At 46.2% G+C, this 18,484-nt stretch overlaps 1 protein-coding gene across 1 annotated transcript in view; it reads left to right on the plus strand.

Moving 5' to 3' along the window:
• The first annotated feature begins 4,549 nt into the window (after positions 1 to 4,549).
• SNX1 (sorting nexin 1) overlaps positions 4,550 to 18,484 on the plus strand; it is a 40,164-nt gene continuing 26,229 nt past the window's right edge. The window contains exon 1 of the mRNA XM_034783535.1: positions 4,550 to 4,730. Coding sequence (XP_034639426.1) covers positions 4,611 to 4,730 — 120 coding nt within the window. The 5' untranslated portion in view covers positions 4,550 to 4,610. The remainder of the gene's footprint in view (positions 4,731 to 18,484) is intronic.

An 18,484-nucleotide genomic window follows, 5' to 3' on the forward strand; every position in this document is an offset into this window, starting at 1 on the left:
AACAAACTGTTACATCCCAAATAAAATCATAACATGCCTTCTGGAGCCTAGACTTAATTAACAAGATACTCTTGGGATCCTAAGGGTTTGTCTACACAGCAACTAGATGCCCGGGGCTGGCCCATGCCAGCTGACTCAGGCTTGCAGGGCTATTTTATTGCTGTGTAGACTTCTGGGCTTGGGCTGCAGCCTGGGCTCTAGGATGCTGCAGGATAGGAGAGTACTAGAGCTCGGGTGCCAGCCCAAGCCCAGAAGTCTACACAGCAATGAAACAGCCCCCCAGACCCTGTTGCCTGGCACAGGCCAGCCGTGGGACTTTCTTTGCTGTGCAGACATAACCTATAAGTCCCTCAATGCCAACTGGCAGAGGGCCACTGTTCTGCAAACTCCTGCCACCTCTGACACACACTACACTTCACATGTTGCCATCATAGTATTTTCTGTAAAGTGTTATGTGTAGAGTTAAATGAAAGCTGGTGTGTCACTGCTCATTAATAGCATGGCGTGGGGTGCGTACTGATGGCGTGTAAAGAGTTGTGTGTGTGTGCTGGAAATATGTTCCTAAAATACTTTTTTGGGGCAGACTTGATAAACACGTTTGTTCTAGACAAAGGAGATTTGTTTTGCCTTTTTGCTGGAATCTATAATGTAAATTGAGCAGAATACTGGCAGAGACAGTGGGCAGTTTGAGGGAACTGAGGGATCTGCATCTGAGGGAAACACCAGTTACCAGAACTTCAAAAGAATAGATCTCAAAGGTTCACTGTACTGTAAGAAGAAGGGGAGAGAACCCCTTTGTTACCCAGCACTGAGGGAACAAAACGGGCAGTGCTCTTTGCACTCTATGAACAATGGATGCCTGGCCATGTGGATTGGAGACGTGAAAAGTAGCTGTAGGTGAGAAAACTGCCTTAGATAAAGCTTGGCACCTGTTATGGTTATCCATACACTCTAAGAAGTGTGCCATGCCTCCGTCTCATCAATCTGTGACGATCTGACAAGCTACAAAGCCCTCCAAGTTTGCCCTCGCACCAACCTCCCCAGGAAGGGATCACACCCAGCTGTGTTCATGAATGCTCTGGCCAGCCACTCATGAGCCAACAATAGAGCGGCTCCAGCCAAAATGCCCCCCAGTTCCTCAGCTTAGGACCCTGGAGTTGTACGGTCCTGTCCTGGTCAAAAACCTGACCATTAAAGATTATTACAATTACCCAGTCCACCCCTCCCTCGATTTGGAGAGGAATATACACAGAACCTTTATTCACTGAGCTGAGGTTTTCCACACACTTCAAGCAAACCACACTGTTTTAGATTAAAAAATATACAACAGATTTATTAACTACAGAAAGATGGATTTTAAGTGATTATAAGTAATAGCAAACAGATCAAAGATGGTTACCTAAGAAATGAACAAAACTGCAGTCTTAAGTTTTATGTACTAGATAGGATTTGAATCAAGCAGTGTCTCACCCTGTTAGATAGTACAAACAGTCCATCAAGCTTCCATACACAGGCTAGAAATCCCTTTAGCCTGGGACTAGCACTTCCCCCAGTTCAGTCTTTGTTCCTCCGGTGTTTCCAGGTGTTCTTATGTGAGGAGTGGGGCCCTGGGGTGATGTCACTTCTCCCTTTTATAATTTCTTCCATATGGTAGGAAGCCCTTTGTTCCAAGCCAAGTTCCCAGCCGAGTTTGTGAAAAAATACAGGTATCAAAATGGAGTTTAGTATCATGTGACCTAGTTACTTTCCCTTGCATGCTTTGCTGAGTCATGACAGCCATTATCCACAGGCTGACTGAAGCGTCCCCAGAACAGTTCATCAAGTGAAGATAAGCTTTCCCCATGACCCATTGTCTTTGCTGATGGGCCATTCAAGCTGAATAGGCCATTCACAGTGTGCTAGCAAACTGTATGTAAAGCTTTGTGTGTGTTACCCAGGTGCAAGCACATTTGAAATACAAATACATAGTTAATATTCATAACTCCAGATACAAAAATGATACATTCATACAAATAAGATAATCATATTCAGAAAACCATAACTTTTCCATAGACACCTCACATGACATATGTACAAGATGCATAATAATTATATCATAATCATATTACTATGGTGAATATGGGGTGTGTAATCTGTGATCGTATAATTAAAGACTTGTATCATAATGCATACACACACAGGCAGATTAAGTTGCAGGGGCAATGGTAACACTGGCCTTTCCTAACTCTCAAATGTTTGACTTTGCAACATTATTTTAATAGTTTTTTTTTAGGTAGTTTAATATTTACAAGATGGTAGTACCCAGTGGCCTGGACAGAGATTGAGGCCCCTTGGGCTGAGCACTATACAGAGGTAGACATAACCAGTGCCTTAAAGGGGTGGCCAACCTGAGTGTTTTGAGAGCAACCATCATGCAAAGGTAATGTCTGTTTGGCAAATTGAAGACTTGCTTCCAGAGTTACACCTGCAGCAGGTGTTTGACTCAGCCCCATTCTTACGGGAGGAACTGGGGTGCTGCCTCCCACAGTGCAGCTGCCCAGACACTCCCGCATGGTGCGCTTGCCATATTGCAGGGGAGGAAAGAGTGAGCAGGATACAAGTTTAATGGGGGGTGCCTAGGAATGGATGGGGCACCTCCCATACTATCCCCAGGGCAACGCAGGAGAGGAGAGGGCCAAGGAGAAGCTGAGAATCTGGATAGGTGATACCCAGCAGCCCTGCCAGTGTGCCGCATAGACCACTGCCACATGGCCAATGGCAATGCGTGGAGCCGTGCGGTTTGGTGCCCTGCCTGAACCTACAGAAGGGCATGGAAAAGACTGGACTCCAGTGCTTCACTGGAGAAGGAAATGCAGGTGCTCTGCCCTCAGGGAAATCCCAGTGCTCTCAGCCATGCACTGACATATACACTAACGACAAGCCTTGCCCCACCCTGCCCCCCTTGGTTCTGGGCTCGCGGGGTGCGGGGGTAGGAGGGAGCCAGCAGGCTGGGCTAACACACCTTCCCACGAAGGGGGAGGCTCTTTCTGCTCCCCATCCCCTCCTGTGGGAATGGTATGGGCCTTGAGGCCGTTTCCCTCTCCCCACCTGTGGACGAGAAGCTGGATGTGAGTCAAGAGTGTGCCCTTCATGCCAAGAAGGCTAATGGCATTTTGGGCTGTATAAGTAGGGGCATTGCCAGCAGATCGAGGGACGTGATCGTTCCCCTCTATTCGACATTGATGAGGCCTCACCTGGAGTACTGTGTCCTGTTTTGGGCCCCAAACTACAAGAAGGATGTGGAAAAATTGGAAAGAGTCCAGTGGAGGGCAACAAAAATGATTAGGGGGCTGGAGCACATGACTTATGAGGAGAGGCTGAGGGAACTGGGATTGTTTAGTCTCCAGAAGAGAAGAATGAGGGGGATTTGATAGCTGCTTTCAACTACCTGAAAGGGGGTTCCAAAGAGGATGGATCTAGACTGTTCTCAGTGGTAGCAGATGACAGAACAAGGAGTAATGGTCTCAAGTTGCAGTGAGGGAGGTTTAGATTGGATATTAGGAAAAACTTTTTCACTAGGAGAGTGGTGAAGCACTGGAATGGGTTACCTAGGGAGGTGGTGGAATCTCCTTCCTTAGAGGTTTTTAAGGTCAGGCTTGACAAAGCCCTGGCTGGGATGATTTAGTTGGGATTATATCCTGCTTTGAGCAGGGGGTTGGACTAGATGACCTCCTGATAGGGTGACCAGCTGTTCCGATTTTATAGGGACAGTCTGGATTTTTGGGTCTTTTTCTTATATAGGCTCCTATTACCCCCACCCAGTCCTGATTTTTCACATTTGCTGTCTGGTCACCCTACCTCCTGAGGTCCCTGCCAACCCTGATATTCTTTGATTCTATTGGCTGTCTTTTCCCAAGCTGAGTGGCAGAACCCTCTGCCTACAGTCAGCATCTCTCATTGGCTGCCCTTGCTGAGGAGGCGGGGAAGGGGGAAAAGGCAGCCAATCAGGCAGGGCTTTTTGGCATGATCCCCTCCCTTCTCTGAAAAAAGAACAGGAGTACTTGTGGCACCTTAGAGACTAACAAATTTATTAGAGCATAAGCTTTCGTGGACTACAGCCCACTTCTTCGGATGCATATAGAATGGAACATATATTGAGGAGATATATATACACACATACAGAGAGCATGAACAGGTGGGAGTTGTCTTACCAACTCTGAGAGGGCGATCGCGGGCCCTGCGCCATGACACCGAGCCCATCTCGCGGAACAGTTTGCAGAGCGCACAAGCACGGCACGCGACCAGCAGGACCACCTAGACATGGCACAGCCCCACCCCTATTCTGGCTCCACCCATGGCAGCCAGCCCCGCCCCTCCCGAAGTCCCGCGCCCTCTCCCGGCTCTTTCCTCTGTGTATTCTGGCGGGCTCGCCCCCCGTTTGGCTCCCCCCACCAAGGGCATCCCCTCACCCGCTCCGCCCCGCCCCCCCCCGACATGGCTCCTCCCCCTTGTCCGCAGGGCCAGGCCCCGCCCTCGCTCACGGCGCCGCTCTCTCCTCATAAAGCTGTCGTTGGCGTTTCCGCCCCAGTAGGCATCTGGGAGGCGGAAGCAGCTTCCGCGAGCGCAGGGACATGGCGTCGGGCGGCGCCTGCAGCTCCAGCCCCTCTGCGGAGCGGTTGCCCCCGCCCTTCCCTAGGGCCGAAGGGGATGCGGACAGCGACACCGAGGGCGAGGACATCTTCACCGGCGCCGTGAGTCCGCCCGGGCCCTGGGGCTCCCGAGCGTTGCTGCGCCGCTGCCCCCGTGTCGCGCCGGAAAGCCGCGAGCTCCCGTCTGTCAGAGCCGCTGCTGAGCTCTGCCGTGAGGGGCTGGTGGAGCCCGGGGGCCCCAAGGGAGGCGCTCGGGACACCGCTGGGCCCCGGTTCTCAGTGGCGCTGATGGAAGCCGGGTCGGTCTTTCCTCTCGCGAGCTGGAGCGGGGTCTGGAGCTCCTGGCTGGGGAGTGACTGTAACTCTTGACTAGCCCTTGATCGCAGGGCTGGGCTTTCGGGTGGCAGGGTCTCCAGTGACATCCTCGCCTATCCCTTGGTCGAAATGCGGAGTAAGGCAGGAGCAGGCGGGGAGGGACGCTACCTAATTGCTAGAGTACCACTGACTTCATGTATGCCCCTGGGCATATTACTTATCTGCTCTGTGCTCCTTCCTTTGTAAAGTAAGAATAATAACTGGCCTTTTAAAGGGGTGTGAAGATTGGGTTGCCAAGAGATCTGAAAATGCAAATCCAGTGATTGCTTATAATGTTGGCCTCCACTGGAATATCTGTGGGTAGATAAAAACTAAAATGTTACAGACCAGTCACTTCGCTGAGTTGCTGTCTTGATCTTAATCTACATTAGATCAGCTGCTTAGAAATCACTTAATACAAATCTATTACCATAGGAGCCCTAGTCGTGGACTAGGAGAAATCTTTACTTTTTTTTTGGTTATAATATCCTACATAACAAAGCCCTAATTCTTAATACCTGTAGTCAAAGAAATCTAAACATCACTAGGGCCTGGTCTACATTGGGGGGAGATCAATCTAAATTAAGCAACTTCAGCTATGTGAATAACGTAGCTGAAGTCGACATACTTAGGTCAACTTACCGCGGTGAAGACACCACGGTGAGTCAACTGCTGCTGCTCCCCTGTCAACTTCGTCTGTGCCTCTCCCGATAGTGGAGTACAGGAGTTGACGATAGCGCGACTGGGAATCAATTTATCATGTCTAGATTAGATGTGATAAATTGACCCTTGCTGGATCGATCGCTGCCCGCTGATCTGGCAGTTAATGTAGAAATACCCTAGGACATGGGGGGTGGAACCTTGGAGGGAGTCATTCTGTAACTAGCTGCTTAAGAATTTTTGGCCAAAACCATATGGCATGGCATTGCTAACAATAGCTAAATTAGTTTTCCAGTCTGGGTATGGTTACATTAAGGAAACGTATGTTGCTGGCATGTTTCATCAGGCTTTGTGATGTGGTGAGTTTTGTTGCACTTGTATAAGCAGTGAACTGTTTTCAACCCAACTTGGTGGGGAGAGGGTGGCAGAGGGAGTTTCCTAGGGAGGGTAGTGCTTGAGTGAACAATGTCACTCTATTGTAAAGTAGGCTGCCTTTAAAAAAGACCTGTTGGGGTTTTATGAACATGTGCTGATGTGAACGTGCAGCTAATCATTCTAGGGCTGTGTGAAAAGTGATCGAGGGAAACATGTGATATACCTGTGGATAGTTAAGCAGGGCCAACATTAGACTCAATGGGGCCCAGGGCAGAAAGCCGGGGCCCAAACAATGTAGCTTTGCAGGGGCAGGCAGTTGTCCTGCTTGCTATCCCCTAATGCCAGCCCTGGCTTTTATATGCAGAAATCCAGTTGTTGTGGCACAGCTGGGCTGTGGAATCTTTATACCATGTGTGGGAGACTCAAAGAGATTTTGAGAGCCCCTGGCCTAGACTGTCCCAGAGAGTCCTGTCCCACATAAGGATGGGGAGATGCTGCCACTTTAATTGCCCATCAAAGTCAGGAATCTCCTGGCCAGACTTAAAACTGTGCATTTCCAGAATAGGATGTGGGTGTAGGGTGAAAGGGAGAGGGGTCTCTGAGTGCACTAAGACCTTCTCACTTTTGTGTGGAAGTGTTACCTTAATTTATTTCTGATTCTTTGCCTTAACAGAAAATGTCACCTTTGAAGCTGGTTAAAGATGCAGTAGTAGAGGATATTAGGCTTGTGGCCTCCCGTTGTTGTTGTTCTCCTTTATACACTTGAGAAGCAAAAGTTTCTGAAAGCATCTTGCACTTGAAAATCTGGTCCCATCTAGCCTGGAACTAGTTTAACAACATAATGGCCAAGAATGAAAGTTGAACAACCAAGAAAAAGGTTTTAAAATCACTATTTCAGCGTTCTTTTGCTAACAGGTCAAAGTTCAATGAACCAACACTTGGGAGAAATGGAGTCTTAAAATTTCTAGACCCACATGCCCAATCAGTTTGTGAGCTAACAACATATGTTCATGAAGAAACCCAGCAAGTTTTCCAACAGAGAAGGCCAAAGTTGATATTCCTAAGGAAAACCTAGCTTGCCTTTTTCCCCTCAAAGAAGCAAAGGGCACAAGACCAACTTCTCAAATCCTCTAGTTAACTACTCTTTGACTAGGAAAAACAAATATAAAAGCTGTATCCCTTAACATGTAACAGAAGGCTTGACATTGTCATTTCTTAGTCAAATATAACACTAATTGGTGATTATAGCAAAACGTATCTTGTTACAGACAACATAGCTCTCAAAATCCAGCTTTGCAAGCAAGAGTAGTAAGTCCTCAGGGAGTAAATGTACAGTGTACATGATTTTCTGGAAGAAATTGTTTGAAAAAGGACTCAAAGTAAAAAAGCTAACCTGTGAAATCTTAACCCTGGGAATCTCGTCTCTATCTCTGTAATAAAAGAACTATTTGTAGCAAAACATCATTGGTGCTATATTTGAAAATGAACACATGAAATTTAGGGATGGTGGTGTTTGCTTCATGGGAAAGATTGCAGTTACACAAACCTACTAGTTACACAGGAAGGTTTAAAATAGAAACTCTTCTGGAATGGAGTAGAATCTGTAGGTTGCAGGCATAAGAAAATGGCTTGGTCAGGACATTGCTGAAGTAACCCAGTGGTGAGTGGGAAGCTTTTCCTAGTGTGTATTGGTGCTGATCTGTCAACTTCTGCAGAAACAGGGTCTCTTAAAACCTGGAGATGTCAGCTTTATGGCTGTGAAGATGCTTCCAAATGTGACCTGAGATTGCTAGTAGACCAGTGTCAGTGCCATGCCTCTGCTGCTCATAGCTTTGCCAAGCAGCAGTTTGAAATCGACAAAACTGGTCTTGTTCTGAGCTAATGGGGTAATCTGTGGGTCCCAGTACAGTAACTCCTTGCTTAACCTTGTAGTTCTGTTCCTGAGAAATGTGACTTTAAGTGAAATGATTTTAAGCAAATCCAATTTCCCCATAAGAATTAATGTAAATGGGGGAGGGGGTTAGGTTCCAGGGAAACTTTTTTCCACAGACAAGACTATATTATATACATGCACAGAAGTTTTAAACAATTAATTTAATACTGGTACACAATGATGATGATTATGTAGCTTGGTTGAGGTGGCGAAATCAGAGGGAGGGATATTTCCCAGGGAATGCCTTACTGCTAAATGATGAATTAGCACTCAGCTGAGCCCTCAATGGTTTACCCATTGTTGTTAATGTAGCCTCACACTCTGCCATGCTGTCACCCCTCCCTCCATTCCTGCTGCTCTGTAGAGAGAGACAGACACTCACCGTGTGCAAGAGAGACGTGCATTTCCCTTTTAAGTATGCTGGCCCCACTCTCTAAGTACATTGCCTTTTTAAGTAAATCAGCAAGTTCAGACACAGCTGTTGCCTGCAAGCTCCCTCCATCCTGAGCCCTGTTGTTCTCCCCCCCCCCCCCCCGCTCTATGGAGATGGGGGTAAGCGGGGAGCAGGGGGGAGGGAGACACCCTGACATTAGCCCCCCTCACAGCAAGCAGGAGGCTCCAGGGAGCAGCTCCAAGGCAGAGGGCAGGAGCAGCATATGGCAAGTGGGGGGAGGGACAGCCGAACTGCTGGCAATTGATAGCCTGCTGGGTGGCTGCAGCACAGGGAACTTAGGGGAACAGGGAGCTGAAAGGGGGGCTGCCGGTCCATCCTGGTTCCAAGCCCCCACTAGCTAGCTCCAATGGCTGCTCTTGCTGCAAGCAATGGACAAAGCAGGTGGTTGCCAAATGAGGGAGCATTGCGCAACTTTAAACGAGCACGTTCTCTAATTGATCAGCAACGTAACAACATTACCAGGGACGACTTTAAGTGAGGAATTACTATACAAATGTTCTTATACTACTACTTGAGGCAGAAGTTCTGAGCAGCAGAGGCAGGTACTAGGATACTCTTTAGGGGTAGAATAGCAGATCCTCTCCACCACAGCAGTAAGGTGGCTCTGGAGAGGGAGAAGAAAAACAGCTGCATTTTTCCTTCAGCAGCTAGAGGGGGTAGGTACATTAGATTTGATGCCAGTTAGCTGAAGACTGATATGAAAGATGGTGTCAGGAGGAGCTTCCCAAAGGCCTTGCACTTGGATCTCTTGTTTCTCATGAGCAGCTGAAGGGCTGGTCCACACCAAAAATTTATTAGGCATAATTGCCTATCTCAGGGGTGTGATACCCCTGATACCCACAGCTATGCGACTCTAAGCCTCAGTATAGACAGTGCTAGGTTGGTGAAAGAATTCTTCTGTCAGCCCAGCTGCCACCTCTCAGAAGTGGATTAACTACAGCAACAGGCGAGCCCCTCCTGTCGCTATAGAAAGCATCTATACCAAAGTGCTATAGCGGTATTGCTGTAACATTTTAAGTGTCGATGTACCTTTTAGTCTTCACATTTGGGCCTTGTCTATCCTGCTACATTTCCCATTGTTGCTAAACACGGGTCAGCATTAGCAGTGTTGAGCCCCAACCTGGGGAAAGGATGAGAGAATGACGAACGTGTGATGGAAGTGAGTCATGTCACTGAGGCAAAGGCAACACTACCACTTCTGCAAATAAGCAACTCCCCTGAGTGATGTAAGTTACACTGACCTAAGCACCAGTGTAGACAGCATTATGTTGATGGGAGAGCTTCTCCCACCAACATAGCTACCGCCTCTCATGGAGGTGGACTTATTATGCCAACAGAAGAGCTCTCTTGCCTGTCTGCATAGAGTGTTTTCACCTAACACACTACAGTGGCACATAGTGCTTCTAGTGTAGTATACTTCTGGAAGGTGCTTGGTACTGTGGTGGCAAGGGTGGTATAAGAACCTCATTCAAATAGAATGATGGGTTGCTGGCATGGCTGCCTCTAGCACTGTATAAACTTGTGTAGAACATGTCTAATCAACTTGGTATCAAAAGCTGGCAGCAACCAACATGCATTGTTTCTAGTGTTGGTAATGCAGGCAGAAGCTAAACAATGTTGGCAACAGCTAAACATTTTTAGAAAGCAGAACTAGTGTAGACAAAGCCTGGATGTCTTTTGCTTAAAAAAAAAAAAAAAAAAGTCCAGCTCTGTATTAAGGAAATTTTAGAATGATAACCCCCAGCTTGCAGCAAAATGAATGTCCTAATTCATTTCTAAAGCTCATTCTCTGCTTGCTTGTGGAGTTTTAGCTCCTCCTCTACTAGGCATCATGATGGCTGGAAGGGACTATCTGGAACAAAACTCTCTGGCTCACTCTGCCATATTGAGCAAAGCTTTGAAGATTCATGCAGTGTCTTACATTTTTTCACTTGCCTGAAAGATGGCTGTCCTGTCCACATATTAGCTAATGGAAACAAATTGGAGTTCTGTGTGTGCTTGGGGCAGCAGTCTTTGCAGATAATACTGGGCAAACAAACAGTAGTGAGGGCTCAATGTAGAGATGCTCCCCAAATGCTAGACAGTGGTGCTACAGCTCCTTCTGCTGTGCAGTTCATTGGGATCATTCTTGAATGACGCTGGTCTGCTGCCCTTTTTACTAAAAGATGCAGTATGAAACTGCTGTCTGCACCTCTTTCCTGCTAAATAGATGTGCACTTTAAGCCCTTCAGGTCATAAATGAGTAGAAACTGCTAGGAGCTAAAAGAGAACCCTTGTTTAATTAATGCAATGACATGGCGAGATGAGGGACCAGAAGTGGCCTGGCCATTCAGCAATTAATCAGTGACTTGGTAATCTGGATAAACATGTTGTTAATAGTCCTGTCTGGACACTGCCTTTCCTTGACCCCTTCTCCACCTTGTGTGCCTGAATCCCTAGATAGGTAGAGGAAAGTCCTTGGTTTTTGTTTAACTCATGCCCTCTTTAGCTGACTAGATCTGTATCTGTTGCTCCTGCCCCTGCCTATTAAGTGGTGGGAATTCCAGCAGTGATAAGTAGCTCTTAGACTTGCTGTGTAGGCACATAAGCTGGAGTCCCATAGTAAAGAGACTGTTAACAGAATGTACAGCCACATTGGAATTGCCAGAACAGAGCAATGATCAATATAGTTGGGGTATCCTTTATCAACAGCAGCCATTGCCAGATGCTTTGGAGGAGAGCTCAGCCAGCCTCCAAAATCTACATAAATACAATATTTTGTTGATGGAAACTTCCTTCCTGGACTCACCTGAATACCACCTTGTACCTCAAACTATATATGGGCTGACAAAAACCCCATGGTTTTCCTATCTAGTGTAACTGCTGGTAAGATCCCTGTTTAGAAAAATGGATGATTCTCTTGGATCTTACTAAACTCTTGCATTGATATCCTGCAGCAGTTTCATAAGGCTAATACTTCCTAGTATTCTAGCCATTATAGGTCTTTGTCCTCCTGGCTGAGACATATATGTCAACAAGCAATGCTTGGGGAGGATCACAAAGCAGGAATTGAAAAAGCCACTTGCCAATGACAGTAGAAGACTTACCCTAGTGAGTTGTGGGAGGGAAGGGTACGGAAGCCAAGCTAGCCAATTCTGAACAATTTCTTAAGTCTGTCATTTGACTCTGACAAGAGTGCTTCGCTTGTGATTGACTAATGCATTGGTGACTTCTGAGCTGTCTGCAGACCAGGAGTTTCTACTGCTGTTGGTAGCTTTTCCCAGCAGCCTACTGAATCTGACAAGACAGACAAGAGCCAGAAGGAGCTAAGATTGTCACTAGGGTCTTGCCCTTTCTTTTTGCTTGTAGTCTGCTTAAATTTTCATATCTGTCTAGTAGGTATCTGGCCTTAAATATGTACCACTATCTGAGATAAAAGGACGATAGAGAAACAGTTCTTGAGAAAGGGGATGTGAAACTCTAGCTGTTACTGACCCATACATCCTCTTCTGCCTTGGTCAAATGCTCCATGTGAGTGCTATTGTATTATTTTTGATTCAGTAAATGGGCCCAGAGAGTCGAAGAAGTTAATGTGACACTGTCACCATACAACATTTTAATATGTATGCAAAACACATGTAATGGGGTGGGGGGAGAAGAATCACTAAATTTAGTGCTTTATGTTGATTCTGTTGTGTATATCCCAATCACTAAGTTTCCAATCTTTGGCATGAGTTTTTTCTAGTGGTTTGTCATGGTACTAAGCAAGCAGAGGCCTCTGTACTCCAAATACACCACTTTCTTTTAATATTTATTTAAGTCCCTTTTTCAGAGGGTATGACCTCTTATTTTGTCAGCCATCCCTTTTTGATGAGGAAGAAAAGATTTGTTCTAGTTATTTGAGTCAAGAATGAGTCTTTCTTGCTCTTAACAAAACAGGCCAACAGGGCAGAAGATAGGATGACAAAAGGGGGTGGGGGTGGAGTACAGTTGATACATTTTAGGATACAGGGTGACTAGTCAGTTATGGCGAGATGCTTTGGGCTGGCAGATTGGCCACAGCAGCTGTTGCTCTGGACCTGGCTCACCTCTTTCAGGGATGCTATCTGGTTTCTTGGTCAAGTCCCTTCCCTTCATGGGGTCCTTCTCCAGCTGGTCAGAGCTGGATGGGCCATAGCATCTCATTATGCTGGTGCTGTGTAGTTAATCACAGGATCATATGAAAATCCCAGAGACAGGCCAGGAGGAAGATAGTGGGAGATGGAAAGGGACACATGAGGTCAGGGAAGATGGAGCAGGATCTTGCATGGAGCAGGCTGAGTGCCACCACTGCACCAGCAAGGACATCCGGCATACCCACTAGTATGCCAAGGTCTGCGTGTTAGGATGAAAGTCCCTTAGCAGCAACTGCAATGGAAGATCACTTCCCTGCGCTGCCCCTGCCCCCAAAATCTTTTTAAGGGCCCCCAAAAGGGGGTGATGGATGGGCTATTCCATTCTTACCTTATTTTGTTCATCAATTAGGCCTAACTTCCAAAGTACCAATTTTGGTCCATTGACTTCCAGTCCCATATTCCTCTTGTTTACTGGGCATGCTCTTAAGTGAAAGACTGTTATATTAGCAGGCCTGTTTGGCTTAACCCAGTCTGTCTCCCTTTCTATCTCTTCCTACCAACACTTACTGTTGTAGGTGATAGGAACATCTTATAAACTTATCTTCCCCACTGATGAATTCCCAATTTGCATAGGTCTGGCAGGCCCCAATTATAGCAGTTAATGTTAAATGCTTGACAGAACTATAATTCCTGTCGTCCTGCTCTAGGCATATGTGAGGCAAATTAATGTAGTTGGTACCTTTATGCTGGTTGCAGGCAGGCACTTCTTGCAGAATGAACTGAAATTCTTGCCTGCATGGATAGAACAAAAGATCATCTCCCTATTGTATCTTTCCCATAGTTGTATAATAGTCTCTTCCTTCCAGAAGGGGAAGAATAATTCTGGCTAACATATAGGCCACGCATCTAGATCTGTATAAACTTGTGACTGCTAATGCTACAGTGAGAATGGCATGCCTACCTAGGTGACCTTTAGCATCTGGCATGTAATCTAGATATGTCCCCTTAATGTATTGACTGCCAAATCTCTGTTATGTAGGCTGCAATTTAGGCCTAGATCCACAGACATAACTAGGCACCTAAGTCCCATTCTTAGATGCCACTGCAATCCACAGTTATTGCTTGGCTGCTGCCTAAAATCACATGATGCCTATATGGGGTATTTTTGTTGTTGGGGTGGTAAATGTTCCCTAGGCACCTGTATTTCTGCCACTGGGCATGTGTACTGTTGCCTCACTCTAGCTGTCCAGATATTTATCTCCCACCTGAGCACCGGAGCATTCATAAACCAGGGGAAGATAAGTGGAGGAGCATCTGGCTCATATGTACATAAAAACAGCCATACTGGGTCACACCAAAGATCCATCTAGCCCAGTATCCTGTCTTCTGACAGTGGCAAATGCCAAGTGCCCCAGAGGGAATGAACAGAACAGGTATCAAGTGATCCATCCCCTGTCACCCAATCCTAGCTTCTGGGAAACAGAGGCTAGGGATTCCATCCTGGCTAATAGCCATTGATAGACCTCCATGAATTCATCTGGTTCTTTTTTGAACTCTGTTATAGTCTTGGCCTTCACAACCTCCTCTGGCAAGGAGTTCCACAGGTTGACTGTGCGTTGTGTGGGTGGAAAAAAAAAATACTTCCCTTTGTTTGTTAAACCTGCTGCCTATTAATTTCATTTAGTGATCCCTGATTCTTGTGTTATGAGAAGGAGTAAATAACACTTCCTTACTTACTTTCTTCACACTAGTCATGATTTTATAGACCTCTATCATATCTCTTCTCCTCTCCCCCCCCCCCCCCCCCCATCCCGTCGGACTTTTCAGCTTGGAAAAAAGACAAGTCTTATTAATCTCTCCTCATACAGAATCCATTCCATACCCCAATCATTTTTGTTACCCTTTTCTGAAGCTTTTCCAGTTCAAATATATTTTTTGAGATGGGGCAACCACATCTGCACACAGTATTCAAGATGTAGGCATACCATGGATTTATATAGAGGCAATATATTTTCTGTCTTATCTATCCCTTTCTTAATGATTCCCAAATTCTGGACGCTTTTTTGACTGCTGCTGCACGTTGAGTGGATGTTTTCAGAGAACTGTCCACAACGACTTCAAGATCTTTCTTGAGTGGTAACAGCTAATTTAGACCCCATCATTTTATATGTATAGTTGGGCTTATGTTTTCCAATATGAATTACTTTGCATTTATCAACATTGAATTTCATCTGCCCTTTTTTGTTGCCCAGTCACCCAGTTTTGAAAGATACTTTTGTAGCTCTTCACGGTCTGCTTGGGACTTAACTATCTTGAGTAGTTTTGTATCTTCTGCAAATCTTGCCACCTCACTGTTTACCCATTTTTTTTAAGATAGTTTATGAATATTAAATAGTCCTAGTTCCAATACAGACCACTGGGGGACACCACTATTTACCTCTCTCCAATCTGCAAAACTGACTATTATTCCTACCCTATGTTATCTTTTTAACCAATTGCTGATCCACGAGAGGACCTTCCCTCTTATCCCATGACAGCTTACTTTGCTTAAGAGCCTTTGGTGAGGGACCTTGTTAAAGGCTTTCTGAAAATATAAGTTCGCTATATCCACTGGTTCCCGCTTGTTGACCCCCCTCAAAGAATTCTAGTAGATTGGTGAGGCATGATTTCCTTTTACAAAAACCATGTTGACTCTTTCCCCCAACAAATTATGTTCATCTGTATATTAAGTTCCCTCTAAGCTGTGTGGACATGCAACAGCCTATCAAGGGCCACACAGGTGCTCAAGGATGCAGTGGGGAAAGGCACCTCTCCCCTGGCCCCAGAGCTGCAGCAGCCACAGAGAGACAGGGAAAGGCAGCTGCTGTGGCCAGGGAGAGGGCTGGGGGGAGTCCTCTCCCCACCATAGCCCTGGAGCAGTCTGCACCCCAGGCTCCTCAGCCCCACCCTAGAGCCCACACCCCCAGCTGGAGCGATCACCCCCCTGCACTCCAACCCTCTGCCCCAGACATGAGCCCCTTCCTACATTCTGAACCCCTTGGCCCCACCCCCACAACACATCACCTCCATATTGGTGCACATAACAAAATTCATTTTGCATATGCATGTAAAAAGTTAGAGGGAATATTGTCTGTGTCTGACAGTTTTATCCTTTGCTATAGTTTTAATCCGTTTGCCCAGTACTGAAATCAGGCTTACCTGCCTATATTTGCCAGGATCACCTCTGGAGCCCTTTTTTTAAAAATTGGCATCACATTAGCTACCCTCCAGTCATTTGGTACAAAAGCTGATTTAAATGATAGGTTACAAACTACAGTTCTGCAATTTCACATTTGAGTTTCTTCAGAACTCTTGGGTGAATGCCATCTGATACTGGTGACTTATTACTGTTTAGTTTATCAGTTTGTTCCAAAAGCACCTCTAATGACTCCTCCAATCTGGTGTAGGGCCTGATTGGTAGGTGTGCTCAGAGGCTGCTGACCTCCACACAAAACAGCGGGGGGCGGGGAGAGACAGGAGGAAGACTTTGCTGACAACCTCTTGCCTAGTGGCTACAGCACTCACCTGGGTTGTAGGAGACCACCAGTTCAAGTCCTCTCTCTGCCTGAGAATGGATTTGAACAGGGATGTGCCACCTCTCAGGTGAATGCCCTAACCTCAGGGCTATTGTCATTCTCACTTTTCTGGCCGAATTAAATTTTGAAGTTGTTCCTCTTACTGTTTAAATTGGGCCAGTGAATGAGTAACTATAGCCCAGTGGTTAGGGTATTCACCTGAGTGATAACATCTGGAAGGAGGACCCCAAGTATGTGATTGTCTCCCTTTGCTCCAGCTTGATTTCCTCAAGACTTTTTCATCCTCAACAGCACAGAGGCTGTCAGAGTGGGGATGGGACCATGCTGTGTCCCTGGAAGTCTTATCTATGTACCTCTGTCCCTCCTAGCTCCTCCAACTCAGCCGCTTGTGCTCCATCTGACTGCCATGAGCTCCTTGCGCCATTTGTGCACATACGCCACCTGCCCAAAAGGCAGATGATGATACATGCTGCATTCGGTGCAATAAAGTAGAGAATCCGCACTCTGCTGCTGGACTTTTGCCTACCTTCTTTTCACTCTTGCAGGGGTTTGGGTTTTTGAGTTGTTTAGAATGTTTATAGGTGTATCTGGGTCTCTAAACTCCCTGGTTTGCAGTTTCTGGTAGCTTAGGCGCTAGCTTCCTAAATGCCTGTTCTCCCAAGTTAGCCCCACCCCCCTTGTCAAGGGATCCTAAAGGGGCTAGGGATCAAAGACTAGCAGGCTAGAACCTCCTTAGTGAGCTCTCAGCCTAGCCAGGCAGGCCACTTGGCTCAGCACACAGACCCCAGACTAGATCTCACTGTAATCTTTAATCAAGCAAGCACCCAACAAACTGACAGGCTTACCCCCAAGGATCCTGTGACTGCCTCCTTCACCTGAACTCTGTTGCAAGTCTCCAGTCTTTTCTGCTCATTTAGCTAGGAGCTAGACAACAGTGCTAAGGCAAACCTCTCCTGAGAAAAGTATAGGAACCCTGCTATATCGCTGCAGGCCTGCGTTGCTGGACTATGGCGTACTGTAAAATCTGGTTCTAATCACTGCTAGGTACTTGCATAGGCAGACTCCCATTGATCTCAGTTGGAGCAGTCCTGCCTACTAAAACAGCAGTGTTGTGTTGTGTTTTTTTTTTTTTTTTAAGCTACCTCAGTTTCGCTGTTCTACATGAAATATGCATTCAGCTAGGACATATGCGTTTGGACTCTTAAAATTCCAGCAGCCAGTTTAATCCGCAATGACTCAGTTGGCAGTGAGTCGGAACTGAGTTGTTTTCTTTGGACCAAGCATTATAAGCAGAACCAGAGCTGAAACTTGGCTGTTATGGTGACTTCCATAGTGAAGTACACTCAGGAGAGGACTGCCTGCCTTGCAACAATCCATGTTTCTGTTCTTTGTTCTGAGCTAAGCTCTCTGCCATGCCCCGTTACTCTTCCATGTTCCAGCAAATAAAACAAATCTTCATGTGAGGAGCTAAACAAAGACTTCATCGCAAGGTAGTGCTCACATCAGGGGTCTGGGTAGAGTCTGACTTGCCGTACTTACAAATAGCACAAGCCCTTATCTTCCCAAGGGGAGTGTGCTACTGCTGAGCATGTTAAATCCAGCATCTCCAGTGAATCAGCATAGGTGTCAGAGTAGCAGCCGTGTTAGTCTGTATCCGCAAAAAGAACAGGAGTACTTGTGGCACCTTAGAGACTTATGCTCTAATAAATTTGTTAGTCTCTAAGGTGCCACAAGTACTCCTGTTCAGCATAAGTGGACCATCACAGACTGTGATGGGAGAATAGTGAGACCTATAGAAGTTTCTAGAGCTACAGCTTAGTCACTACTATAGTGTAGCCATGAACACTACAGAGGAATAGGCATTGGAGATGGTACAATCAATAGTACTGTTTGATAACAAACTAGACATAACCCAAATAGCTTGGCATCTTTAACAGGTGTGAGTTGGAACCTGATTACTTTAAGAATAATAATAATAATAATAAACCTCACTGTGAGATGTTGAGACTTTTGAGCAGTTAGCATTCCCCCTTCATTTAAATAAGGGCATGGCTACACTGGAAACACTCCCATGGCAGCACTCTGAAGTGCGAGTGTGGTTGTGCACAAGCTGGTAATCCACGTCCACTTGGAGCCTGTCTACACTAGCGCTTTAAAGCGCTCAGACTTGCTGTGCTCAGGGGGGTGATTTTTCATACCCCCAAGCCAGCAAGTTAGAGCGCTATAAAATGTAAGTGGAGACAAGCCCTAAGAGGTGGCTGCGGAGCACAACAAACCTCTAATGCAGTGCAGGGAAACCTCAGTCTCTTACTACAATCCTGCCTATGTCATCTGTGCCCCTTCTTCCCTAGTTTAATGGTAAGATTAACTGCAGAAAAACAAGATCTGAATTGCACCTGCTTCAACAGAAG

Source organism: Trachemys scripta, chromosome 10 (assembly GCF_013100865.1).
Source record: "Trachemys scripta elegans isolate TJP31775 chromosome 10, CAS_Tse_1.0, whole genome shotgun sequence".
Classification (NCBI taxonomy): Eukaryota; Metazoa; Chordata; order Testudines; family Emydidae; genus Trachemys; species Trachemys scripta.